We start from the raw sequence: 27,707 nt of genomic DNA on the forward strand, positions 1-27,707 counted from the left end.
GCACGTTTGGGAATTAGCAAGAACCAGTGAGGTTCATTCACGTGTTACGCAGCATGTTTGAGGATTGGCAAGAACCAATGAGGTTCATTCATGTGTTACGCAGCACGTTTGAGGATTAGCGAGAACCAATGAGGTTCATTCACGTGTTATGCAGCACGTTTGAGGATTAGCAAGAACCAATGAGGTTCATTCATGTGTTACGCAGCACGTTTGAGGATTAGCAAGAACCAATGAGGTTCATTCATGTGTTACGCAGCACGTTTGAGAATTAGCAAGAACCAATGATGTTCATTCACGTGTTACGCAGCACGTTTGGGGAATAGCAAGAACCAGTGAGGTTCATTCACGTGTTACACAGCACGTTTGAGGATTAGCAAGAACCAATGAGGTTCATTCACATGTTATGCAGCACGTTTGAGGATTAGCAAGAACCAATGAGGTTCATTCACATGTTATGCAGCACATTTGAGAATTAGCAAGAACCAGTGAGGTTCATTCATGTGTTACGCAGCACGTTTGAGAATTAGCAAGAACCAGTAAGGTTCATTCACGTGTTACGCAGCACGTTTGAGGATTAGCAAGAACCAATGAGGTTCATTCACGTGTTACGCAGCACGTTTGAGAATTAGCAAGAACCAGTGAAGTTCATTCACATGTTACGCAGCACGTTTGAGGATTAGCAAGAACCAATGAGGTTCATTCACGTGTTACGCAGCACGTTTGAGAATTAGCAAGAACCAGTGAGGTTCATTCACGTGTTACGCAGCACGTTTGAGAATTAGCAAGAACCAATGAGGTTCATTCACGTGTTACGCAGCACGTTTGAGGATTAGCAAGAACCAATGAGGTTCATTCACGTGTTACGCAGCACGTTTGAGAATTAGCAAGAACCAATGAGGTTCATTCACGTGTTACGCAGCACGTTTGAGGATTAGCAAGAACCAATGAGGTTCATTCACGTGTTACGCAGCACGTTTGGGAATTAGCAAGAACCAGTGAGGTTCATTCTCGTGTTACGCAGCACGTTTGAGAATTAGCAAGAACCAGTGAGGTTCATTCACGTGTTACGCAGCACGTTTGAGGATTAGCAAGAACCAATGAGGTTTGTTCTTGCACTTCAAACAAGTATGGTTGAGCTTCTGTTTATATTCGCTGATCAGTGTTTATGTGAATAACAGCCTAAATTCAAGCTGTTCATCATATAAAGCAATCGTGTCTTTTTAGAATATTTTGACTAAACCGCTTAGTGTTTGGGTGAACTATCCCTTTAAAATTCTTTTGTGAGCAAGTTTTTCTTTATTTTTCCCAAGGAATTTTAGGAGAAAAATATGAAACTGTTAAATAAATTGATCAGAACTGTGCTATAAAATAGCAGCATTCTGAGCAGTACACTTTCTTCGATTTAAGAGATTATGCATATTAAATCCCACTGTAAAATGCATATTTTAATACATTTTAATTTAATATTTAATATATATATATATATATGAATAACGTCGGCATGAAATGGAAGTTGCAATAGTCTTTTCTTCCCTATTGTAACATATATCCGAATGAAACGGCTTTTTGAACAAAAACACATGTAGGACGGGGCTGGATTTTGGCCATCAGGAATTGATTGGATGGTTGTGGTTTGCTATTGGTGGATCTCATGTGAGTGACAGGTTGCCCCGCCCTCGCGTCAGTAAACACGTCATAAGAGAAGAGATGAGCTGCTAGAAGGAGGGAAAGTTAGTTTGATTAAAGATTATGAGGACATTTGAATTTTAGTAAAAAAAAAAATATTGAAGTGCACAGATAAATCATTTATCATACTGTAATATTCAATAAAAAAAAGATTTGTTCATTTTGATTTCATGGTGAATTTAGAGTAATATATAATAATTCTGAAATGTATGACGAAAATTGAGGGACTGAGTAACACATTGCCATGCAGCAAAGCATACTGGGAGTTCTCTCGGCAGATGGTACCAGTGTGAGAAGAGTCTAATTGATATGGGAAGCGAGTAGATGGTAAGAGGGGTCATGTGGATATGGCTTTATTAAGAGCCAGCAGCACCTGATAGAAAGCCTTTGGCCCTCTCAGCACAATCCCAGCCAAGCCAGAGAAAATCAACGTCAGACGCTATTGTCAATTCATGAAATATCAGTCAAAAATGGTCTTTCCACTTAGCTGTGGATGGAGCTGATGTTAGCATTTGGCTGCATCGGATGTTTTCAGAAAACAATTAGCTGTTTATAAGCCTGTTAATATTTGATTAGCTGTTTCAGAACAGAGATGAGCTATTTAAATATATTCAGATACATTTATATTAGTATATAATATTATTTATAATTTTATTATATTCATAATAATATTTAATATTATTTTTTTGCAACAGGACCAACAATTGATTCCACTTGATACAAGAATTGTCACTTGGATTATTTTCTTATTTTTCAACATGAAAATTTCACAATATTACTGTTTTTACTGTATATTTGATCAAATAAATGCAGCCTTAGACAGCATGAGACTTTCAAAAACATTGAAAAAATCGTATCGACCCCAAACTTTTGAACGATAGTTGATGAATGTACAGTACATAAGCCATGTTAATATCATGGTTCATTTTTTGTTAGTGTTTGCTCAGAAAGGATTTGAGCGTTTCATAACTTTGCTCTTTTCTCCTGTGTAGCGTACGTGCTGCAGGTGAAGGTGGAGATGGAGATGGAGATCCAGCAGTACGAGAAGACCAAAGCTATGAGAGAGGAACAGCTAGAGAGACTCACACAGATCTGTCAGGAACAGGCCGTGAGTGATGATCAACTAATGCTTCCTGTTCTGCCCTTCACTCCTCTCCGACTTTCACTTTACCAAAATAACACAAAAAGCCCTCATATTAGGTCTGTGACACTTACTTTGGCAGTAGCATTAGGAATGCAGGTAGATTTTTAAATGGTCCTACCATTGTTAAACCAGACTATTACGGATGCACAGGTACTCATACACATTGCCAGTACTAAAAAACACTTGTATATACTGCACACCTCACTAGTTCTTCAGGTCTTTCTTATTTTAGGTCCCTTTTAAAACGCATTCGACCGGATTGCTTTCGTAGTGGAAACGCTCATGTGGTTGGACTAATGCGGAAACATTATGGGAAGCGCTTTAATCAGACGGGATTTAAACTTTGTCGACCCAAGTTTGGTTTGAAGGTGAAAAACTTCTCTCTCCTTTCCTGATTTCTAACACAAACTCAAGCTGGTCTTGCGTCTATCAGAGCAGAAATAAGCTGATGTTCTCCATATGTTTTTCCATCGTCTCCTTTCTTGTTCATGTGTCAATTGCATAAACTTCTTTTGTCCATTAGATCGAAAGATCTGAAAAAAACATACATTTACCCGCCCATAGACCCTCCCCTCAAAAAAATCAGGAGAGAAGTGGTTAAAAGTGGACAAAGGAGACACATTAAAACACCAGGTGTAATCGGGAATGTGTCTCTCTCATCTACTAGTGATCAGATCGACCAAAACACATCTTAATACCAGATGTAAACAGATTGGTGCTGGGATGATGTATTTTTGTAGCCCCAAACCTGGAAATGAGTTTGCCTTTTAGTACTTCCGGTTACATCGTCCTGAAGTCAATGTTGTTTTTTTCAAGCCTTTACTTGTCTTGTAAAAGGCGGTTGCTAACAAGTATCTTAATGGGACTCCAGAGCTTGTTGGGGACATTAAACATCATCAGTCGAACAGGTGAACTCCTCTAGTCACTAGTCCGCTTTCACAGCCTTGTTGTGTTTATAATCGCGCTCTTGCAAACGATTATAACTGTTTTTAAACAAAGACTGAAAGAGTTGTTGAAGCTTAATGATGTGACCGTAGTGTAGTTTGTTTGTAACCTGCGTAAAGCTTTTGAATTCTGCTGATTTTATTTAGACTTCAAAATTCATAAAAGTTGTGGTCATTCGTGAAGATTATCATGATGAACAAAAGGTGTAAGTATCATAAGCTTTTGTTAGTCACAGACCTTATTTTGGTATTAGACCTATTGTTTTTTGTCGAGGGATCCAGTGTGATGCTAACTCCGGGATTTATAATTTTCTGCCCTCTCTAAACATTGACTTCATCATTGTGTGTTTGACCAGCAGATGGCAGCACTCTGACACGCAGTCAAATTTCACTTCGATTTCATCTGCTCAGTAACCAAGTACCAGTAGTTTAAAATAGATACGTTTTGATGGATCAGATTGTATCAGATATAGACATTTTATTGCAGTTAAGCCATTTTAGGGTTATTTTTTTATCTGTGTAGAATTTCCTGCCACTGATGTTGATAGTCTCTGATCTATGTAAATTGTGTCTCAACAGCACATTGCATCCTGAATATCTCATATTTTTACCAAGCTCATGCTTTATATCTGATCGGGTCTCTCCGGATGATGCAAGCTCCCGTTTCAAGCTGCAATCCAAACCCAGTATATTACATAAAGCAGTCACGTGACCCGTCCAGTCTGTCCCAGGTCCACCAGACAGATAACACACACAGGGATCAATGCACACAATTTACCCTAGATGTGTTTCTGTTGTTTCTTCTGCTTGGGGAGGAAGGCAGATAAGACTGTGCTATGTCTTGAAGAGTGTGTTGGGAACTGATCTAAGGCCTGTCAATATCAGTGCAGTCATTGATTATGTCGAGTGTGTGGATGTTGATTCAACGAATAATAATAATAATACATTTTATTTATAGGTGCCCAAAGTATAGTCACAAAAAATACAGTAAAAACCATGGAAAATCAATCAATTCAGTCAATCATTTACAGTAAAAGCTATTCTAAACAAATAAGTTTTAATTTAATTTAATTACCACTCTTCTCTCTTATCAGGCATGATAATTGGAAAACCTAAACTTACCACTAGCTATAATTATAATTTATAGTTAAAGAGCTACAATCTTTGAACTTCTCAATATATAGGTTTTTCCAATGGGGATTCCTGATATTTAGAGAGAAAGGTGGCAGATTAATTAATTAAGCGATTAATTTAATTGTAGGGTTCATAAAAGTAAACATAAAACCAACAAAAAATAGACCATAAATTAGATATTTTATACCATTTGTTGATCACTGATTAAATATGCCAAATCTTGCCTTTATAAAAAATGTCAGATTTCCTTGTTTCCATTGAAGTCAAATTGATTTTAGTCATATTAATATTTTATATTAATAAAATCAGTCGATTTAGACTTAATTTATTGAGGTTTCCTGACAATATTTTTTTCCACCCTAAGATCTGTTAATAAGCTTATAATATAAATGAATATTTAAAAAATTTGTTTAGATATTGAAAACAATATTTTTAAAGGGGTTGTATTATGCATTTCAATGTTTTCCTTGTCCTTTAGTAATTTATGTATTTTTTTGTACATGTATAACATTTGCAAAGTTGCAAAGCCCATAGTCTCATGAAGAGATTTATTCTATACAACAGAGAACACTGATCCATACCTACCTAAAACACCTCGACCCAAGTCCAGATATTACTTCCTCAAACGAACACGTCACAATGTGAAATATTAGCATAATGCTGCTTAAAGGCTTACGCAAAGAGAGTAGACGAGGCTTCAGTGAACTGAGTTGTCGCCATGTTGTGGAGACGCTGTGTTTGGATGCAAAAGCAAAACCGCTTTGTTTGGCATTCCGAAAGCAGATGAAATTAGGAATCAGAGGTTAAGATTAATTTATAAAGCTGTTCATGAGCAGTACAACCCAAATGTTTTACCAAGGAATGCTTCCTGAATCGGGGAGAGCACAATGCCGGCTAAATATAAAGACTACTTACCACTGTGAAACGTAAAGTTGGCTCCGATCGATCGATCCGACTCGGGCTCGAACTGATACGGTAAAACCAACTACATTTTTATTAACTGTGTTTGAAAGCTCGCGAATAATCTGAAGCTCGCAATTATGGTAAGGGACGTTACATTTCCAACACGCGCTTGAGGTGTTTGGCCAATCACAACGCACTGGGTCAGCTGGCCAATCAGAGCACTCTGAGCTTTTTAGGAGGGGCTTTGTAGAAATCAGCGTGTTTCAGACAGACTGGGAATAGAGGAGCTGCAATAATGTACTGTAAGTGAAAAATTATGTGTTTTTTAACATTAAAGCATGTTAACCTATAACCTATAATGTATGTAAAGAATAACCTATATATATATATATATATTATTCACCCAATAATCAAAATAATCAACTTTTGAAATGGCGTCATATGACCCCTTTAAAAAAAATGCATTGGCAAAGCGGTCTACAAATTCTAAGGTTGACACAAGGGAGAGCTCACAATTGTGATTAAAAGCAATAAAACTAATACAGAGAAACATAAAACGGAAGTTGCTATAGTCTTTTCCTCCCTATTGTGACGTATCTGTGGGAAACGGCTTCTGGAATAAAAAGAAATGTAGTGTGGGACTTGATTTTGTCCATCAGGAATTGATTGGATGGTTGTGGTTTTCTATTGGTGGATCTCATGTGAGTGACAGGTTGACTCCGCCCTCTCGCCAGTAAACACATCATCACAGAAGAGAAGAGATGATGCTGCAAGAGGGAGGGGACGTTATTTTGATTAAAGATTACAAAGGCAAATTAATTTTTAAAAAAAGAATGATGTGCACAGATAAATCATTTATAATAAATCCTGTAATAAGAATGGTCAATTTTGCTTTCATGGTGACTTTAATCTGCCTGACCAGTTTGTCAATCAGTGTCTGTTCCTCTCGTTGTCAGTTTGAGATCAGGCAGTTGAGGGCTCATCTGGCGCAGCAGGATTTGGATCTGGCCGCTGAGCGAGAGGCTGCCATGCAGATCCATCACGTATGGGGGAAACAGAGCAGCAGCTTCCAGGAGATAGACGGCCTGGGCCCCGCTGGATCTGACAAACACACCAGAGAACCCAGACCTGCTCCAGGTACCAGCGCTGCGCTTTCCCTCTATTCCTGCTCTCACGACCGAAATCTAGGGACCTTTATACATGTGCCACTAAAATGTCTCTGGTAACTTTCAGTACAGTACTGTATCAATTGCATAACTTTGTATGATTCTTCTATAGATAGATAGATAGAACGATAGATAGATAAACCCCATGACCCCCCAGGTGTCCATTTCATACAAATAGTGCAAAAATGTAGTTTCTGTGCCAGTAATAAATATTTGTAACTGGTCATTTTTCTCAATTCACTCCCCTTTATTTTGCACGTAACAGAAATCGAATGAGAATACTCTATTTAATGGCTCAAGTTTCGTGATTCTCCTGCATTAAATCAGCCCGGCCTCTAAACACAGACTACAACATCCATTCAGTATTTACTGTGACAGTACAAGCAGGACAGATCATATGATATCCCATTATAACAGACCGCTATAATGTTCCCCGCATTATGTCAGGTCACATTGGGATCTGTTTGGCAGGAGTACAGCTGTTATACACACACAAACACACACACACAGGCTGCTCTGTGCATTGGGCCTTGTTCCTCCTGAAAGAGTATTCAACTATGGCACAAACATCTGTTCCTTTAACCTAAAAAAAACCTCAATGGTCTTCGTGCAAGCCACACTTCATCCCCCAGAGGACTGTGGGAAATGTGGGCACCAGGAGCCCGCCCGTGGCTCTTTCCTCTAAACGGGGCACATGGACAGAAACGCTGTCAAAGGAGAGGCCGACCCCTGGAGACGGAAGAGTGGAGAAGAGGAGAGAGTGACGGTTGCCTGAGGGCTCCTTTCTTAGCGCACATATTTTACATTTGGCGCCTCAAAGACAGGAATTAGATGCGTTTAAGCACCGAAGACAAAGACGCAAAAAATATCGGAGCTGCTGAGTGATCTCATTTTTTAAAGAGCTGCTTTTTGAAGTTGTGCCCGGCTACCTTTCAGAGTTCAGCGAGAGCAGGGTCTCTTTTATCTCCGCTGTGGTTCAGATGAGAATTTACTGCGCCGAGCGACCGCAAAGAGATACTGCGTGACATGATCATGTTGAATCATCGCTCTCTAAAGTCTGGTTAGTTTCAGGAACCGGATTCCTCAAATACTGGATGGAGACATCAAAAATAAATAAAACGACTTCATAAAATGATTACGATTTGAGAGGAAGCCTGAAACACTGTTTCGTTTCAAACATAAATGTAACAATTTGTGACATTTTTAAAACAAGAAAAAACTGCAAGTAAGGTTAGAAAAATAAACTTCACTAAAAATATGAAGTCTTCACATTTTTCTTCCTACTTGAATGCATCTTGTTTTAATGATGTCTGGATATTTTTACTGGAGAACAGGGCAAAAATTAAGATTTTTTTTGCAGTGCAGGACATGAAGACAGACCTCACATACATAATCTAGTCTGCTTTTGCCAAAATACCATTTTGATTTACACCAATGATTACAATTGTACATTTGAGAATTTTTTTTGAAGAAAATGGTTTCATATTAACTCTTTATTTTCCTTTCTTCCTGGAAGAAGTAAAAAAAAAAGTGTGTGTGTGGTCGTCTTCGTCCTCATGTGTTATTTATTCAGCTGAGGATTGTCTTCCTGGTGTTTTAGTCAGCTCCCCATCTCCTCCCGAGCCTCAGTTTGATGAATATTTTAAACAGGAAAAATGAATTTAAAAAGGCGCTGTGAGTTGGGTCTCGTCTCCAGAGATGTGCGGATGGCACTTAGAGTGCAGTCGACTCCTCGCTCTGCCAGGCGGATCATAAGAGCTTCTGCCCAGCTGATGACCTCCGCTGCTCCTACTGCCACAACCACATCAGACAGACTCTTTACGGGTCGCGAGGCCAAGCAGCGGCAGCACGATGGCCAGAATCAGAACGTTAATGCATTGCTTACACTGTAGCACGCTTTACTACATAGTTATAAATACTAGTTTAATTCCCATTATAAAGCTGTGAAATGAGAAAAATTATCAGAAAACCTTTCAAATTCTTTGGATTCTATTTTTTTTTTTACTTTAGGGAAAAGAGCTTTTTAGGTTAGTTGGTTTTGGGATCATCAGATCACATGTTGTTTTGATGGACTTACATTTGTTCTGTTTCAGAGAGTATTCATGATGATATGAATAACTACATCAGTCAGTATTACAGTGAGCCAAGTAGCGGTAAGACTCTAAAGTTATTTATTGCCTTTTTATTATATTTTGATTATATGCGTTTACATTATGATTCTTTTTGATTATACAGTGTTCTATTTTATATATTTTATTTTTAGGTTTGATCTATGAATATAATTTTTGAATGTTTATTTGCATATGCATTTACTGGCATACCGATTTCACCAAGTACAACATGTTCCTGGATCAACATTCCAATCAACCAATCAGATTTTTACCGTTCATGTTAAGTTTAGGCTGACAACCAGGGTTAGGTGCTTCTATATCAGTGTTATCCAAGATAACATGTATTTCTGCTCAGTTGGCAACATTAGGCATCAACCACATGGCAAAAGCTATAGTACTTTTTCATATAATGTTTACTTTCTATGTATAACAGTTCTATCTAATAACTTATTAGACAGGACTGTTAAACAGATCGTAAACTAATGAAGATGGAGAAAGGAGCATTGTGTGCTCAGGCTGTGGCGTTCTTAGCGCCTTCAAAATAAATGTCCGCTATGCTGTCAAAATAAGTCATAACATCAAGCGTGGCTTACATCACTTCAGAGTTCCTACTGGCTGTGAGAATGCAACCATGAAAATGTCTCTAGGGGAACATTTAGTTCTTGAGGAACCGCCATGGTGGCTGGTTCCTAGAACTAATTACCTATAACTACCTGGTGCGAAAGCCCCTGGTTATGATTACATTTTTGGACAGGAATGTTGTCCCAGGATCAATAAAATATGTTGACCCAGGAATGTGTTTAACTCTGCAAAATCAGGACGTGCATTCACCTTTTCCTGCATTAATTGGATGCATGCATACGAATTAGTGGTCAACTGATTTTTTTCAATGGACAGTGACAATGTGGCTCATGACCCATAAAATGTTGAAATTTATACAGTATATATAATTAAATAAAAAAAGTATGCAAGAATATAATTTAAAAAGTACATTTTTACAAATTTTACTTGAAATCCAATTAACCGGCTCAATTAATATTGAAATGCCAAACGTTCTGGCTGATATATCATTTGACCACTGTCAATGATGCTTAAACATTTAGGATGGCACTCATTCTCTAAGTTGTGCAATCTGTTGTACATACAGACATCGGAGTGCCTGACCCTGGTGCTCGTGTCATAACCACAGCAGCCATCGATGTCCACCTTCCCACTAACCCCAACCAGTTGCCGCCTTCCCTTGTCAGTGCAGACGGCCCGGGAAGTGGTCAAGAGCGCACGGGCAGCTCTGTAAGTGAAGCATCAAGCACGACCATGTCCCGGTCGAGCTGCAGCTTCACGGCCCGGCAGCACAGCATCAGCAGCCACACGCTGGGCTCCACAACTGACTGCAGCTCTACCGTCCGGGAGGCCTCCACCTCCGACTACAGTGGCCAGCGCTGCTGCCCTCCTCCATATTGCAGCCCTTTGACCCTCGGGACGCAACCGGGCGTCCACGACCCCAGAGCGGTGGTCAAAGAGCTGCTCTCTTCCTTGTCCGAGGACTCCTGCCTAGCGCAGAAAGGCAGGGTGGACCCGGTCAACCTTAAATTGCCCAGTCCGGCAGGGTCAGTGAAGGCCAGTCCGGAACTGGAGCACAGGGTGAACATATACAACAGGAGAAACCAGGAAAGTCTGGGTGTATTCCAGACCAAGCCACTCATTCACCTGCAGGGGACCGAGCCATCTCTGGAGGAGAAGTACAGGCTCATGGAGCCGGCAGATACTCCACTGAGCCATATACCAGACACATAGAGCATGAAGTGTGGAACAGTAACCACCAACACCAGCTGAAGCAGCCTCTCTCTTGGCCTCTCTCTCTATATCACTTACTCATTGGCTGTGTCTGAAAACTGAAAATGGTGCCTTCACTGGCAGTATGTGAGGTAGGAAGGCATATCCGATTCCAATGTTTGTGGAACATCCGGTCTACTGAAAGAGTCCGACTAGACTAGACTAGTAGTTGCTGAATCAATGTAAATGACTCAGGACCAACACTACTGCTGGAGAGTCACCTTCCTTCAGAGTTTGATTCCAAATCTCCTCCAACACACCTCCCTGTAGTTTTTAAGTAATCCAGAAAAGATTGGTTTGGTTGGTTCTTTAGTGTACGATAAGGGTTGGAGCTAAACCCTGCATGAAGGTAATTCTCCAGGATGAAGATTGGACAGCCCTTGTTGCTTTTCACCAGATTCATGTCCTGTCGTGTGGTGGAATGCACTGCAGGACTTCAGATCTGAACAAATTTTAAAACGCTAAGGGCTAGATTTACTAGAAGCTTGCGTCAGCACAAACCTTCTTTTGGCATTAAAAAACTACTGTCCGAATTTACTAAAGACACGCAGTAATAAATTAGCGCTGAAAAGGCTGACTTTATTGCATATGCATTTGTAGGAGTTTTCCTTTTACATGCAAAATTTAAATGAAAGTATTTAAATGAATCATACAAGGTGATTTACTGAGGTTTGCGCTCGTCAATTTACTGGTATTTGCGCCATTATTTACTGCCCCAAAAAGCATGTCTTAAAGGGGCATTCGGCAATTATTTCAACTTATAAAACCGTTTAGAAATCATTTGGATGGTTTAATAACCTGTTCTGGTGAGAATGGTGACTTTCCCCGCTCCCCCCAGCGCTTCTAGGCGGAAAACCAACCTTGCAACATGGGGACTAACGTCCCGGTAGGTTGGAAATAGGAAGTCTTGTGAGAAGCGAGAACGAGCGAGAAACACAAACTGCTTGACGGCAATTCGACATAAACACACACGCCGCCCTCAATGTGCATGATGTATTACCCACCTTGGTAGACATACTCCACATGATAAAGTTGGCCGGCTCCGAGAATAACAAACGCACACGGTAGAAAGGGGGAGCAGGGTGCCGCAATTGAGTTTTTTTTACAACATTGTTGTGAAATATACGCATCACAGTTGTAGGGGGAGCTCGCTGAGAAAACATGTGACAACAAAAGTGAAAATCAGCGAAGAAATAGCTAGAGTTGCTCCTTTAAACCAGACACTAATTTGCGCTGCTCTTGGTAGATTGTGTTGGTCATTTTGGAAATTATCCAGTTGTGTTCTTTAATTTGCGTCAGTCGATCACATGCAGAACTTTCCACTCCCATCGGTGCTTTTATTGGATTGCGCTCTCACGCTAATCTGGCCCTAAGTATCATTCACTTGGCTTTGTAAATATTTTCAGGAAAATAAACACTGCATCCTTAACTGAGGATCAAACTGATCACAGACAAACTGACTTTCTGCAATTTGCTTTGAAAACTCCAGAATGGAAATGAGGGAGCGAATTGATTAGTTTCATGGCAGTTTGGAAAATGTAATTGTATTTGAACAATCTAAGTTTGAGTTGTCCAATTGTCCAATGTCCAAGGTTCCTCAAATCTGGCCCTGTGTCAACTCTAATCAAAAGCCACTTTTCCGTCAAGCTGAATGGTTCTAAAAATGGTAAGGAACAGTTACAATTATATTTCCACTTGAGCTTGGTTTGTCACGGCACAATTACCAACTGTTCTTATCCCGGGATTGTCAGCATGGTTAGCCATCCGTGCTGGTATGTGTGTAGTGATGTCGCCAATCAGGATTGGTCACTTGTCTGTTGCCAGTCTACCAGTTTCTCTGTACCTGGCCAAGCACGCTACAGTAAACACAAGTTAATAGTAAAAATATCTGATCATCCTCCATAATGGGGTTGCTATTTACATCTCATACCATATGCAAACTTTTGTGTTACCAAGGCAATGACTGATGCATTTGTATTACATTCCATAGAGCCCCAATGGAAAAATGAAACCATATCCATACAGGGTGGGCCGGATTCGCACGGATTGGAATGGTTAAGCAAGAAGAAAAGTTAGGGCTGATGGTGGAAAAGTGGCTAAAGACACATGCTAATCAAGGTCTTCAAAGTTACTAGAAACAAATCCTGGTATGTCAGTTTGATCAGGGTTTGAGCTAAACTCTTGGTCTTCCAGGGGTGGATTTGAGGAACCCTGAGGAAATAGGGTGTATCTTCGTACAAACATAGAGTGATTGCGCAGGAGTTGTTTTTTGTTTCGGACACAGCCAATTTGTCTTTCTCTCTGTGTTGAACAGCACTATACTCACAGGTTTCATGTTCTCAGAAAGGGGCACAGGAAGTGACATGAGTATAATGCCCTCTGCTACCCACCTCATGCAATGTTCCTCCTTACAGATGCACATTTCTCTCTCTCTCTCTCCAACTCTGCAAGAGCACTCAAAGTGTGCCACTCCTGCCGAAATTGCACAACCTTCCAAGGAGTCTGGGAGAGGTACTTCGGGAGCCATCATTGGAAGATTCTTCAGGAATTTCAGTGTGTCTGTTGGGCGAGTGGTGTATGAAACCAGCAAAGACACACTCTTTTAGACGGTAGACCAATGTCAGAGTGTGGCTGGAAGACTTGTGTTCTCATTTAGGGTGGCGTGGGAGGGAGTTTTTATTTGTCGATTTGTTTATTTGTACGAAATGTAACTGACACACAATGTACAGTCCTTTCCCCCCCAATGCTGCAGGGTTACATTTGATCCGTGTTCAAATGTGTCAAGCTGTGTGATTCAGCCAAATTTCTTACCTTTGCCTTTCTTACATTACTGATGCTGATGTTTGTATTCAAATTCTATGCGAGGGAAAAAAAAGTGCTAAAGTATTTTTAAAACTGAGAGAAAACGATAAGCGAACATTTCAGGTATACAGTATTAGAAGATTTTTATGAGAAACTATGGTTAGAATGTTGTATTAACCCCAAACCTTTACCCCCATCCCAATAGCATGAGCCTTTGAAAAGATCTATCTGCTTTCTGACTGAGGTAAATTAATCCTGTGTTATCGACAAGGGATTTTATAAACTGATAATGGGAGAGATTGTCAAACAATTAAAAGTTGGTCAATTCAAACATCCAGCTTCATTTTGTTTGTCTAGTTTGATGTCCACAAAGGTGTTCTGTTTTGCAGAACAGAATGCCAAAAAATCCGATATACTAGTCATTTGTAAATGAGTAAAAGCAGAAACATATTTATTGGATAGTTTTATTGAACATCCAAGGCCACGTAGGTATCCTTGTTTAAAATACAGCAAATTACTTCCACCAATAGATTACATAGAATATGGAAAGACCATCACAAGACAGCCAATCACAACTGCTGGATAATTGAGGTCAGTATACAGCATCGGTGTCCAAGATTAGCTGGTTTAGGTGTTTGTTTAGGGTTTAAGGTAAACTCAGGAGCAGAATTTGACAATCCTGTATGAGTCTACAGCAACAATTATGTTAAAACGCCAAGTTGTAAAACAAAACTTTCGAGCCCATGTGTCACTGAATTATTTTATTAAAAGTGGTTTGTTGTCTAAATTAGCTGAAGTACATCGGTGTTCTGGAGTAAAATCCCACTCAATAGATGGATGGAGCGTCAGCTCAGAGCTTCTTAAGGAAGGTTCCCAGTAAAGTTCTCCAGGTGAGTACCATCTTTCTGTGAGCTGTTTCACTTTTTCAGGGCTTCAGTCAACTCGGGTACAACCTAGAAAAGAATACAGAGAGAGTAAATCAACCATGACTGATGTATTGATATAGTTTGAAATCTAATCGTCCACTGCCCAGCCCAAAAAAAAAGGGTTGCTGTTTGTATTTAAATAGGCAGATGCTTAAGAGTCTATGTTTGGATCATTATTGCAGTGATTATGTTTATAGCATGTTATATGTTTGGCAACCGTTCTTCTAACCCTATTGATGGAGTGTGTAGCTTCTTAAACAACCATGTAGGAAGACATTGAATTGTTGCATACATTAAAAGTCTTTAGGATGTGCTGAAGTAGACTTTACAAGATCTTGACCAAAAGTGTATGCACCTCTTTATGGAAATAGCATCACAACATGTATTTCTGTCAAGGTCTTCTATTGTCAATGCAAGAGTCCAGCACTCTGTAAAGTCTAGTCCAGCACATCCCAAAGACTCCCAATGAATCCTACAATTCAATGTCCTCCTACATGGTTTGTTTAAAACTACACACTCCAATTAGGGTTAGAAGAACTGTTGTCAAACATAGAACATGCTAGAAACATAATAATCACTGCAATAATCATAGACTCTTAAGCATCTGTCCGAATATGTTTCTAGCATGTTATTTTTGGCAACAGTTCTTCTAACCCTAATTGATGGAGTGTTTAGCTTTTTGTAGGATTCAGTGAAAGTCTTTGGGATGTGCTGGAGGAGACTTTACAGAGTGCTGGACTCTTGCATTGTCAATACAAGATCTTAACCAAAAACTGATGCACCCCTTTATGGCAATAAAATCACAACATTTATTTCCGTCCAGAGGTTCATCAATTTTTGGTCAAGATCTTGTAAAGTCTGCTTCAGAACATCCCACAGACTTTGAATGAATCCCACAATTCAATGTCTTCCTACATGGTTGTTTAAGAAGCTACACACTCCATCAATAGGGTTAGAAGAACTATTGTCAAACATATAACATGCTAGAAACATAATCACTGCAATAATGATCCAATCATAGACTCTTAAGCATTCGCCTGTTTAAATCCAAACAGGGACTTTTCGGCCGGGCAGTGTACGATTTAATTTCAAACTAACCCGAATCTTTAAGTTTTCTCGAGTGTTTAATAAGCACCCTAGGCCAGGTGGTACTCATTTGAGAGCAACCTGAACTGTTCCTATATGTCGAGGTTATCATCCAAAACCGAGATGCTCCTGTATTCCTGAAAAACTATATCATCACCCCAATATGTCCCCGGCTCACTTTTCAATCTAAGGAAGGAGGAGAAAGCCCATACATTTTAATCAGTTATCTGAGGAGTGACCGTATGTAAACTGATCTGAGAGTGGTCAGAGCTGCCCATCGTCGGCAATCACTTTTACACAGTTTACCTGCACACCTGTGTCGAGCACGCACCGCCTGAATAAAAGATGAACGACAGGGCAAAACACAGGGAAATAAATGATGATAGCGTTACACGAAGTAAACACCAACAACAGATGGATGTGGTGTGTGTGTGTGGCAGCCCTCTGGCACCGGGAGTGTGTGTGCCACCTTGAACTATGGCGCGCACCCGGCCGTGTAAAGATCTGGTGAGAGGAGACTGAAAATAAAGGTGAAAAACTACACCCACACACTTGTGCATACTATCAATTACTTTTCTGCTCTGAAAGGACAAGAAGTTGTGTATAAGGCTTCTAGTTGGAGCTACGAGTCGCTACTGATTAATTCAGCGACTCAATAATTCAGAAGTTGCACACTTTCCATTAGGTGGAATAATGCGCCCTGCAAAATTTAAAAGAGAAATATGGGACAGCTTTTTTGAGTCTCTCAGGTTTTGGCTGTAGACTGGGGTTGGCTGAAGAAATTAATACCAGGTCATTCGAAATTTACAGCTCTATTAATATTAAACACAAACGGTCCTGCTGATTGTCCGAGACACTGGATTAAAATGTCTCTGATGAGGATCTTTTGTGCTAATGAGATTCGAGTTTAGCGGAGGAAGATTGTATCTTTCTTGTTACGTATACTTTATCCTTTGTTGGAGTGTCAAATGACAAAAGGCTTCTCTTCTCTGTCCTGAGGCTCATTTTTGTTGCTTTTATTGATGAAATGAGTTAATGTAGAAACGTCATCACATCAGTGTGAAAATTAACACTTTTATTTTCATGCTGTTTTACCTTTATGATGGTAAAGATGTATCATTTATGTCAAATAGTTGCAATTAATAATTTATTTTAAATGTATTCTTAATCTAAATAATTAGGTTGTTACCTATAAAATCAACCACTAAAAACATCAATAATTATAATAAATGAAATAAAGTCCTAATCTGAATGATTATAGGCTGTTACTATAAATACAAATAAATAAACACTGCATACGTCTATAAATATTTATATCAAATTCAGTATAAATACAATTGGATTCAAACTTGTGCAACATGAACCTCCCAACTCGCTAACCGCTAGGCCACGACCTAAACTAGGAATCTTACCTTGAACAGATCTGCCACTAGGCCATAGTCAGCCACCTGAAAAATAGGGGCTTCTGGGTCCTTGTTGATGGCAACAATGGTCTGTAAAACAAATAAGGAAATTATTTAGCGTGGTGGGCTGGATCGCAAAAAACACTGCATGGTGTGTCTTCATAAGCTAACATAAAATAATTCCCAAAAGTCTATTCCAAGAAAAGTGCAGTGGTAACTTTCTACCAAAAAAAGTGAACACAATTTTATAGAAAATATCTAGTCAACGTGAGGAGGATGCTCCTGTATGAACATATGGAGAAAGATGCTAGTGATGGACGCACGGGCAGATTGTTAAGCAGTGCTATGAGAAACTAAGATGCAGAAGAGAAAATGCAGATGAATTATGGATGCAGGTAAAAAGCTACTCCAGATCGCTTTTAAAACACGCCATCCCAATACATCGTCACACTTAAGAGAGAGTTAACTCGGAACAGTCGGGAAACTCTTGAAGACCTTCTCATGGGTGGGCTTGCTCTAACGGAGGATATTACCACAGAAAAGGATATCTTCTTAGTGTGTGTATTTTGACATAACTGTACCTTGCTATCTTTCATCCCAGCAAGATGCTGGATAGCGCCAGAGATGCCAACTGCAATGTACAGCTCCTGTAGAGTACCCAAGAAAAGTATTAAAGTTATACTTTTACGCATCATAAAAATCAACAGTTCCTTGTTCTTCTGAAATAACATCACGTTTATGACACTGAACCCCAAACACATTAATTTATTTGCATTCCACTGCCTATTCAGTATTCACTTACATAAATATTAAAAGAACGGCCCATTTAATACGTGGGGTCAAAAAGTGTCATGAAATCTAAATGTGTTTTTGTGCATGTACATATAGTTTTTAAAAATAAATATATGTTCATGTACGTACACTGTATATATGCTGTGTATATATATATATTATACACAGACTAAATCCAGAAAATACTAACATCGCCAAGACTTTTGCACAGTACTTTATATATAAAATGCATTTGACTTTAATTAAAATAATATTGCTTTCTAAACATTTAACATTAAAAGATGTACCACAAATCAAATTGAATTTTTCATTTACCTAACAAATCATATTACTCTCCATGTATATGCAAAACTAGGCATTTATGAATCACTTGTGAAGGGGAAGCTCATTTAATAATCGTTCAGAGTCATGTTATGCACATTGCACACGACTGATTGATTGACACCCCAGGCAAAAATATGGTGTGCCATGTTTCACTTGAAATCAACTGCACTGGGTGTAAACGAGGCTAGTTCTTAAAATCACGAACTGGATTCTTGCTTGCGTTTACAGAATTTCAACAATTTAGCATCGTCACGTGTGACACTAACAAAGGACGTTTAAAACTCTCGGCATTGGCTCGGAAGCGCTCTCCTGATCTCCCGTCCCAGGGCACAGGCCACAACATCCTCACAATTACTCAAAAGAGGAGTGCTTGGGGGATGTGGCAGGACCCCCCCTCGCCTCCACCCTTCTCCCGGGGGAGTGCTACATCAGTGGCTCTCAGCTTAATGCACTGCTCCATGAATATTTCAGTGCAGTTTAATGTGGCTGTGGCGTTCTCCCGGGGGCCACCGCTTCAATTTGTGTACGCGCTGCCGACCAGCCGGAGCTCTAAAAGCCAGGAGGAGGAGAGAGAGGGCAGGTCTGGTGTTTCAGATGGAGACCCGCAAACATCTCAATATCCAGACGATGGGGGAGCTTGTAGTGGGTGGTGGATAAAAGTTTGCTAATGACTTCCACAAAAAAAAAAAATCTTTCATCAAAAATGTAATTTCTCCACCTCTAAAACATTTTATCTGCTGATGCAACATAGGCTGAACCAAAAAAATCAGCTTAATGATTCAATCAAATCAGGTCCTGCACTTACAAGTATTTTTTGCATGTATTGGTTTCGATCCATGAAATAGAAAAATATGAGACATTATGGAAGTCGGCTCTTTCCACAAAATAGGGCCTGAATATCTTGGGGATATACCATGATGTTTTATTTATCTATCAACAAATGGTCTGTGAAAAATTCTTCTTAATGTTTAGAAAATGAATGAACTAAATATTACATAGCAAACTAAATATTAAATACTGGTTTGAAACTTTGAATAATATATAATCAATAAAAATCATATTAAAAAAATCTCTTGTGATTTGTTATTTTTTTTTTATTTTAAATGATCATTGCAATTTTTGCAACCCTGTTACCAAAATTTGGGAAATTCTTCTTTTTTTCTACCAATAAACAGAATAAAATATGCAAAATGGGTGACACTGGGGAAAAAACTAAATGACTAACAGGGTTGCAAGTAACAGGGTTAAAAATTTAGCCCAAATTAAGCTGTCATACAGTAGGGATTATTTTTTTGAAACTTAGAACTTAGAAAAAAAAGAGAGAAAGTGTTCCAACAAACATCAGTATAAAATATGCAAAATTGGTGACACTGTTGGGGGGTGCCATATGACTAACAAGGCTGCCCAAATTAACAGTTATACAGAAGGGACTTGCCTAAAATATTTCTTCTATTTTTTTTCTTGGATAACATGGTTGAATAGTTATATATAACTAATAACTAATCATAGACTATAGTGAAAACAGCTCCATGTCCTTCATATAGTTGCAGCGTCATGGTCTTGCACATCCTTAAACGGGTTTTTCACACTAAAAAGCAACAAAAACCTCTAAACCACGTATATCTAGTCATCAAACCATCACCCTTAGGGCTAAAAGATTACAATTAACCACAAAAGACAAACTCAATCGACCCAAAACAACCCACATCCATCTTGACTCGAGTTCATTTCACTGGTAGAACTCATTCGGGACTTGTTCAGGGTGAAAACTAATGCACAATGGTCGGGCTACGCTTGACAAGCTTGTCAAAACATTTGGAGAACTGGGTTTGGGGCTGATTTGCCTGGTTTGGGCTCAGGGCGGACCTGTGCGGTGTGCAGCTCCACTAATGGCTCTGCTAAATCATTTACAAGCCGGAATGTGCCATTAACTACATCACAACGCCTCATAGCTCTGCTAATGTGGGGATAATGACAGCGGGGGCGACCCACTCGGAGCGGATAATGGAAAATTAACCTTTTTAAAGGGCAACACGGATCCATCTTTCTGGATTCAAACAGAAACAACAATTAGATGTTGCTGTATTCAAAGTCAAGATGGTTTATCAGTCTGAAACCCTGGTGGGTTTATCAACTAGTGTTGAACTTTGAGAAGAATTTCCCTCTGTAGAGGCCATTAGTGCATATGAAGGACTGTAGGACAGACTGAGGAATAAGACAACTGGTTTCCGGTCTTGGTACTTACAGGAGCCACAATCTTTCCAGTCTGTCCAACCTGCATGTCGTTTGGTACATAACCAGCATCAACTGCGGCTCTGGAGGCACCAACTACGATAGAACAGTGGTGGTTTCATTTTAAATTCATATTTCTTTAAACAGCTTGATTAAAAACTAACACTAAACGAAGAATCTAGGTTAAAATCAATGATTAGGACAAAAACACGGTACCGGCTGCGTTCAGCTGGTCGGCGAGGTCGTAGAGCAGTTTGAAGTTGTCGCCGCTCTTCAAGCCCCTTCCTGTTATGACAAAGAGACGGCAGATGGGCATGAAATATGAAATTACTGACAAGGTTATGAGTCCAGTAGGATCGATACAGTCTCAGTTTACTATTGATTTTCTGAGCAAAAAATAAATAAAAAATAGCCTAGAGAAATTTCAAGGGAATACCCAACATTATGACACAATGAACATAAACACAAAGATGATGTAGTCCCGGTGGGAAGCGGTTTTAGTGTATTTTAATTTATTGATGTTATTTTTTATATTAAGCAATAAAGTATGACAGTTTGTGCCTAATTACTTTTAAAAAACTGTTTGTTGTTAAAAAAAAATGTTAAATGATAAAACCTTGTACTGTGCATTACAAGAATCAGATATTAGTTATTATATCATGTATTTTAGCACAGCTGAAGCTGCATTTGGGACCGAACTATACATTTTATAACATGCATTAGTATATATTAAGACAATTTCCAGTAATGTCCAGTGGACAATTGCGTTTCTTGTACAAAGTTCTTACCTCCAGACACCACGACTTTAGCACCGGCGAGATCTGGACGGTCACTCTTAGTTAGAGTTTGTTCCAGCCACTCAGAGACTCCAGCAGCGGCAGACGAAGAGACTGCAAAAGCAACATCTCGTGAGGAGCCGTCCAAATAAACATGCAGAGTTGTTCCAAAATACCCCTTTATGATCCCTTTAAAGTCAACGTTTAAACAAACTAGGCCATCAAAACCTTGCAGCGGAGTGGAGGATTATATACAACACTAAATACTATAAACCTTTGTGTGTGGTATCAAAGTCAGCGTGACCTTAAAGAAAAACATGAACAAACAACAGTGTGTTTAACTTTATCAAACGACTGAGTACCTTCCTCTGAAGAGGCGCTGCCCCCCTCTATGGCCGCAGGTTCAAACGAAGTGCCTCTAACCGTGAAGATCTTGACGCTTTCATTGCACTTGACTGTGCTGAGGGCATTTCCTATGGCCAGAAAACAGGGGAAAAGAGATGAAGTGACAAGAAATTACACACATATGTTTTTTTTTCTTTGTCAAGGAATTACAAATTTTAATTGAATTAATTACACACATCAAATGACGCTGCGAAATTACCACCCAAAAATCATTTAAAGTCATTATTGTGTTAAAGGGATAGTTCACCCAAAAATGAAAATTCTGTCAGTATTTACTCACCCTCATGTTGTTTCAAACCTGTATGATTTTTTTTTCTTCTGTTGAACATAAAAGAAGATAATTTAGGAAATATCTCAGTATTTTTTTCATTTAATGAAAATAAACTAAAATAGAAGATATTTTGAAGATTGTTGGTAACCCAACTACTATGTTCCACGAAATAAATAAAGTCATACAGGTTTGAAATGGTGACAAAGGGTGAGTAAATTATGACAGAATTTTCATTTTTGGGTGAACTATCCCTTTAATGGCTTTTATTTTTATTAATATTGAAATATGATTTTTTGTTTTTCAAATGAAATGATAAAATAAACAAACTGCCAGTAGGTGGCGGTAAATGTCTAATGGAACAAGTCATTGGCTGCATCCGAAATCACATACTCTGTCGAGTAGGTACTTATTTTGAATAAGTAATTGCATCACGACAGCTAAAAAAGTATGTTCTATATAGTATGAATGTAATCTGGACGTACTACAGTCACCATGTTGTCATGATCACGTGACCTACTAGCGTCAGTTGCGCCACTTCACTTCATAAATTCTCTCCCGTGGCCTCATGGGAAAGTAAAGTGTCCATTGTATGCACACTTCAGAATCTCACCAGAAGTAGTAGGTCATCCGGGTACTTTTTGCCTACTCTTTATGAGTACTGTGAACTCTGACATACTTCATTTGTCACACTGTTTTTCACCTACTATATAGTAGGGAAGTATGCGATTTCAAATGCAGGCATTGACTCATTCATTAATTCATTTGATTTGTTCAAACAGCCAATTCATTCAGGAAGTAAGTAAATGGCTCCTTTTATGAATGGGCCATTGAATCATTGGTTCACCTGAATCAATCAAATGCGGATTCATCCAGAAATTAAACACCACTGTGCGTTGCTCGGAGAAGCACAACAGCTCTGCCGTGGCTTTACAGGTAAAATGTTCATTGGCAAAATTAAGAAAAAACAGACAAAATTGTATCTAAAATATAACACGATATTAACTTTATTTAACTACTGTATAAAATCAATAACACATTTGCACTCATGCTATTCGGGACTAAAACAGCACTTGTGTGATATTACGCTAGTTACCCGTGTGATATTATATCATGTGATTCATATGATTATATATCATATGCGTGATATTATATCTATATCATATTATATAAATATCATATAAGACAAAAACCCATAAAGGACAATTTTTGCCCTGATATCTTGAATTTTAGGGTCATTCGAACTGCATTCTATAGGGTCCATCATGCAGTGAGTTGTTCTGCTTCATGTTCATCACCAATTAACTGTATAAAATATAAGACGAACTATGTAGGTCTGGGACAGGTGCGTTAAATCTGTTAATAAGTTTAACCATTATATATATATATATATAATGACAAAAAAAATCTAGCCTTTTTATATACTAGGAGTAGACTATTTTATTTTATTGTAAAGAGAATCAAGTATTAAGGACAAGTATTATATCATGTATTAAGGACATTAACACGCATTACTACATTTTATAATAAAAAAAGACCATCAAATGTTCATTCAAATACATTTAGGATAATTCCAGTAAATGTCCCTGGAGAACCTTCATATGGATCCCCCAGTTGAAAACCCTTGGCCATAAATAATCACCACAAGTGGCAAAAAAAACTTTTCATTTGATGTTTTTCACGAAAAACATTAATGTGACTTAAAATAAAATAAAGTCTCATAAATTTCAAGTGTTCTGTGTTTGCCAAAGATAAAGTGGCCGGAGTAATTGGGAAGTATTTATGGCAGTAGAGTTTATGGATGTGAAACAGTGAACAGAAAAAAAATACATCCAAAGCGGAACAAAAAGGCTCCAGGGTCCCCCTTAGATATAAAAAAAGTTAAATATATGCTTTGTTTCAAGCCAGTGTAAATCACAGTGTGTCTCCGTTCACACAGCCAACCAATGGCCAGACTCCTAAATCACAAACTCCATGTTAAACAAAGTGAAGGATATGGAACATACTACTAGGAAGCCTATTTGAAAACATTTCTTGACAAGTACATCTGGAAGTGCTACTGGTGTATTCATTTGTGCGTTTACCAGCATAAATGGTCCTCACAAAGGTGTCTGGAGATTTGATCTCAATGATATCTGAAATGGGAGCCACATCCAACTTGGCGGCCACTCTAGGAAGGAGATTCTACAAATAAAGATATACACTCAGCATTATTAAAGACAATCAGATGCATTTGAAGCTCTTGAATAAGTTCAAGCCATTAAAACATGCACATCCTTAATATCTGCAGATGTGGTCAAATTTGATTTGTTTGGAAATAGCATTATTTCGGCAGGCATTTATCAAAACCCATGTCTGAAAACTTTGGCCTTCCTGCATCGCAGACGGAATAAATATCACTGAGTCTGAAAAAGAGCTCTAAGTTATGTCTAGAGGTGAAAAATATTGCATACTGGTAATTCAAGTGTTTTATATAGTGACATAATGAAACCAAATCCACCACTTAAGAATCCATCAAATAAAATACGTTTAGCCAGTGAGGAAATTGAGACTAATACATCTCTTTGGTCTGGGGTTAGGCTACATAAGATACTGTTTAATGTATTACAATTCAATTTAAATACCATTAGATCTGCTGCCTGACAGTTTGGCTGTGGAATGACAAATAACCTTGCATATAATAGAGACGCACTTATTGAGGACGGACTTCTCCCACAATTCCAAAAGAAAGAAGCCTGATAGCGGCTCGCGTTATGAGAGTTTCTAATCCATTTCCCATTTGTGCTTTTCGCTCTGGGAAATAATCAAATAACTTCGGAATGAGTGTAACTACAAAATCCTGCATTACATCTACACTAATCACTGATGCTATCACGTGTAAAAATATAAAAGAATCAAGGCAAAAATCTATGCATATTTTGCATTATTACAAAAAAGGTGTTTGTCAGCAAATGTAAAAGAAGAAAACGAGAAGAAATTGTGCGTTCGGAAAAAAAGTTTGTGATGTATAGTTGTATAGTCTGATGCGCTGCATGTTTCAGAGTAAAGCCCAGCACTGTGTTCATTTTCAGTTTACATTCACAGTAAATGCTGCTCTGCAAGTGCAAAAACATTTTTTTACAATAAAATGAAATTACTAAAAATAAAATGCACATGAAAACTATAACAATGATTGCACAAATTTTACATACTTTTTTGCCTTTTTTTATTTGATGAACTTTTATCAGATTGTACGAAAATTATGTAAATATTAACCTTAATTTGTTTTATGAATTTAACAAATTTGCCTTGATTTTTTATTTGATGATAAACTTGTATAACATTTTTCAGAATGTACATTTCTGTACAACACAAATTTCATTGACAAATTTGTCATTGCTGACAAACACTTTTTTTGATAACGCAAAAATTTTGCGGTTTTTATAAATTTTGTTCAATCTAACAAATGTTTGTCATCAAAATAAAGTTACAATGGTGTTGTTTTTCCCACAGATGTGTAAAAGACATATAATGGCTCAATGATAAATACAATCGAATCTCTGAAATGTCCCTTTCAACCCTCATCATCTGCCTTGGATTTACCTTTCCGAAAGCAGAAGCTCCCGCACAGATGTGTGTGAAACTGAACTGTTTCTGAGTTGCCAAGATGAGGGGCGTCAGCTCCTCTGTGAAAGAAGGCACAATTTCATTTTTCATTTAAATCACTCAATACCAAGCTTTCTTCAATACGATAGACTCTTTTATCCAAAGTCACTTGCACTGTTCTTTACTTAAATTTACACAACCACCAAATACTTCCAAATTTATGAACAAAACCTCGAGTTTACCTGGCAATAACCCTTTGTAGGCTGCATGTTGAGCTATCAGAATTTTCTTCACCCCTTGAACTTTGGACAACTGCTCTGCAACCTGTCCGAAAAACCATAATCAGAGCCCTGAAATCAGGCTTTCAACAGAAATCAATGGAAATGAAGAGAGAATACCTTCGCACAGTTCGTTCCAGCAACCAAACAGGACACGTCACTGCCGAGTTTATTAGCAGCAGTGATGGCGTTCAGGGTGATGGGGGTCAGCGTGTCATTATTGTGCTCGGCAACAACCAGAGTACTCTGAAACCTCTGAATCAAACCAGACTGGAGAGGAGAAAAAAAACTTTTGGTTAATCTGATACAGTATGATATAAATAACAGCCAGGCTCTTTCCCCCAAATAACCGATACAAGGTTACTTAGCCTACTATTGAATGCAGACTGGGGCAGTGCAGCCAAACATTGTTTTACAGCCCATAGAGGTCATTAGAAATCAGATTTATAACAGGGATCTGATACTACTTAGGGTCTGGCCTAATATATTAACACATCAAATTCAATGTAGGTCACATTTTAAATGCATTGTAAGTTAGGTCAATCAGTTAAAGATGGCGAGGAGGTTTCATAATGCACTGTTTACATTTTACATAACCTTGACAGATAGTTAGCTAGCTCTGTTTAATAACTAATCATATTGATGTTACCAATGCCTTAAAAGTGTCATGAACATATTCAAAGATCAATATTACTATCTAAGGCTATTAAAAAAAAGAATACGTTAAAGTTAACGTAAACGCTTAGTTAGCAGGCTGTATAACAATGAAAAATAGGTCAGCAAACGAACCAAACATTTGACATTGCGTTTAACCATCTCATATCAAAAACAATACAATAAAACAAGCATATATAGAAAAGAATAGCGGTTTAGTAACATATTACACAACTCCTGCTGAACTAAATGAGCGAGTTAGCCAGCATGCTAAGCTTTTTATTCAGGTCGATTTGTGTCTAGAAAGGACAGTGAGAAAGCATAACAACTTTTAAAAAAACGTGCACACTGGTTAATGTGTCGTTTCGTCGGGTTTTTCTTACCAACTGCCTGAGATATGTCTTGTTTACAGCTTTGAGCATGATTACAGCAGCAAACTATCGGCATCCACACTGCCACTGCTTTAGTAACAGGGGACAGAGGTTGAGTTGAGTTCTCGCGAGATCAGAAGAGACACGCCCCTCTTATGTATAAGTCATTTTGTAACATTTTATTTTACATTTTGTAACATTTGTAACTGCTCAAATGTGGTCTTCTTGGAGGTGATATTCTTCAGTTTACGTACTCTTCTTATATGTAGGTCTATATATATATATCAGAATAACTAATATAACTGTCTAATGCAAGTGGGCGGAGACTGAGTGGATACGTAATTAGCCTAGTGGGCGGTGTTTCATAGCTTTGATCTGTGGAGCTTTTTAGTTCAAGAAAAGTTAGTTTCCCACGATGACTGTAAATGTAGCAGGGTCCACTGAACCAAGGGTTAGATTTTTTATGACTTTATTCATATTTTTTTGGCATAATCAGCTGTACCAACAGCACCTATTCTGTACTAAGTAGAATACAACATTTTGGTGTGAACACTGTAAAAAAAAGTTGCTGCCTTTAAATTAAGTAGGCTGCAATCAACTTCGATGTTTAAGTCATTTCAACTTAAACTACATTAAACTGGCTTAAAAACATGAGTTTAATCTTGCATAACTAAATAAAAACTAATAAAAAATAAAAGTTGAAAATTGCTTAACATATTTTGATGAGTTAAAGCAATGTAAAAAACATGTTTTCATAACTTATTGATCATATATATTTTTTTACAGTGTCTATGAGATTTGGGTTGTGTTCATGTGTAAAACATGGTCAAGACAAAAGGGAAAAGATTGCGATTTATCAAATAACAAATTTATTAAAAGAATAG

General features: G+C 38.3%; 2 protein-coding genes across 4 annotated transcripts in view; one reads left to right on the forward strand and one right to left on the reverse strand.

The window, feature by feature from the left end:
* Positions 1-14,054, forward strand: part of tmem266 (transmembrane protein 266) — a 73,091-nt gene extending 59,037 nt beyond the window's left edge. For 2 of the 3 annotated variants that reach the window (XM_077211112.1, XM_077211113.1), the window contains 4 exons: positions 2,679-2,794; positions 6,768-6,948; positions 9,071-9,130; positions 10,236-14,054. In XM_077211112.1, the coding sequence (XP_077067227.1) occupies positions 2,679-2,794; positions 6,768-6,948; positions 9,071-9,130; positions 10,236-10,882 (1,004 nt within the window). In that variant the 3' untranslated portion in view covers positions 10,883-14,054. The remainder of the gene's footprint in view (positions 1-2,678; positions 2,795-6,767; positions 6,949-9,070; positions 9,131-10,235) is intronic. The other variant, XR_013196675.1, reaches the window with a different exon arrangement.
* Positions 14,055-14,173: 119 nt separating this feature from the next.
* On the reverse strand, positions 14,174-26,952 carry etfa (electron transfer flavoprotein subunit alpha). Its single transcript, XM_077211116.1, has 12 exons — positions 26,836-26,952; positions 25,919-26,068; positions 25,763-25,844; positions 25,518-25,600; positions 24,020-24,119; positions 21,625-21,735; positions 21,275-21,376; positions 20,703-20,771; positions 20,500-20,582; positions 17,720-17,785; positions 17,148-17,228; positions 14,174-14,676 (listed from the first exon to the last, which is right to left on the reverse strand). Exons 1-12 carry the CDS (start codon positions 26,872-26,874, stop codon positions 14,641-14,643), a joined length of 1,002 nt encoding a protein of 333 aa, XP_077067231.1. The 5' UTR covers positions 26,875-26,952; the 3' UTR covers positions 14,174-14,640.
* Between the last annotated feature and the right edge of the window lie 755 nt (positions 26,953-27,707).

This window comes from Siphateles boraxobius, unplaced genomic scaffold (genome assembly GCF_051911475.1).
Source record: "Siphateles boraxobius isolate OS27281-9 unplaced genomic scaffold, OSU_SipBor_1 65, whole genome shotgun sequence".
In the NCBI taxonomy this organism is placed as follows: domain Eukaryota; kingdom Metazoa; phylum Chordata; class Actinopteri; order Cypriniformes; family Leuciscidae; genus Siphateles; species Siphateles boraxobius.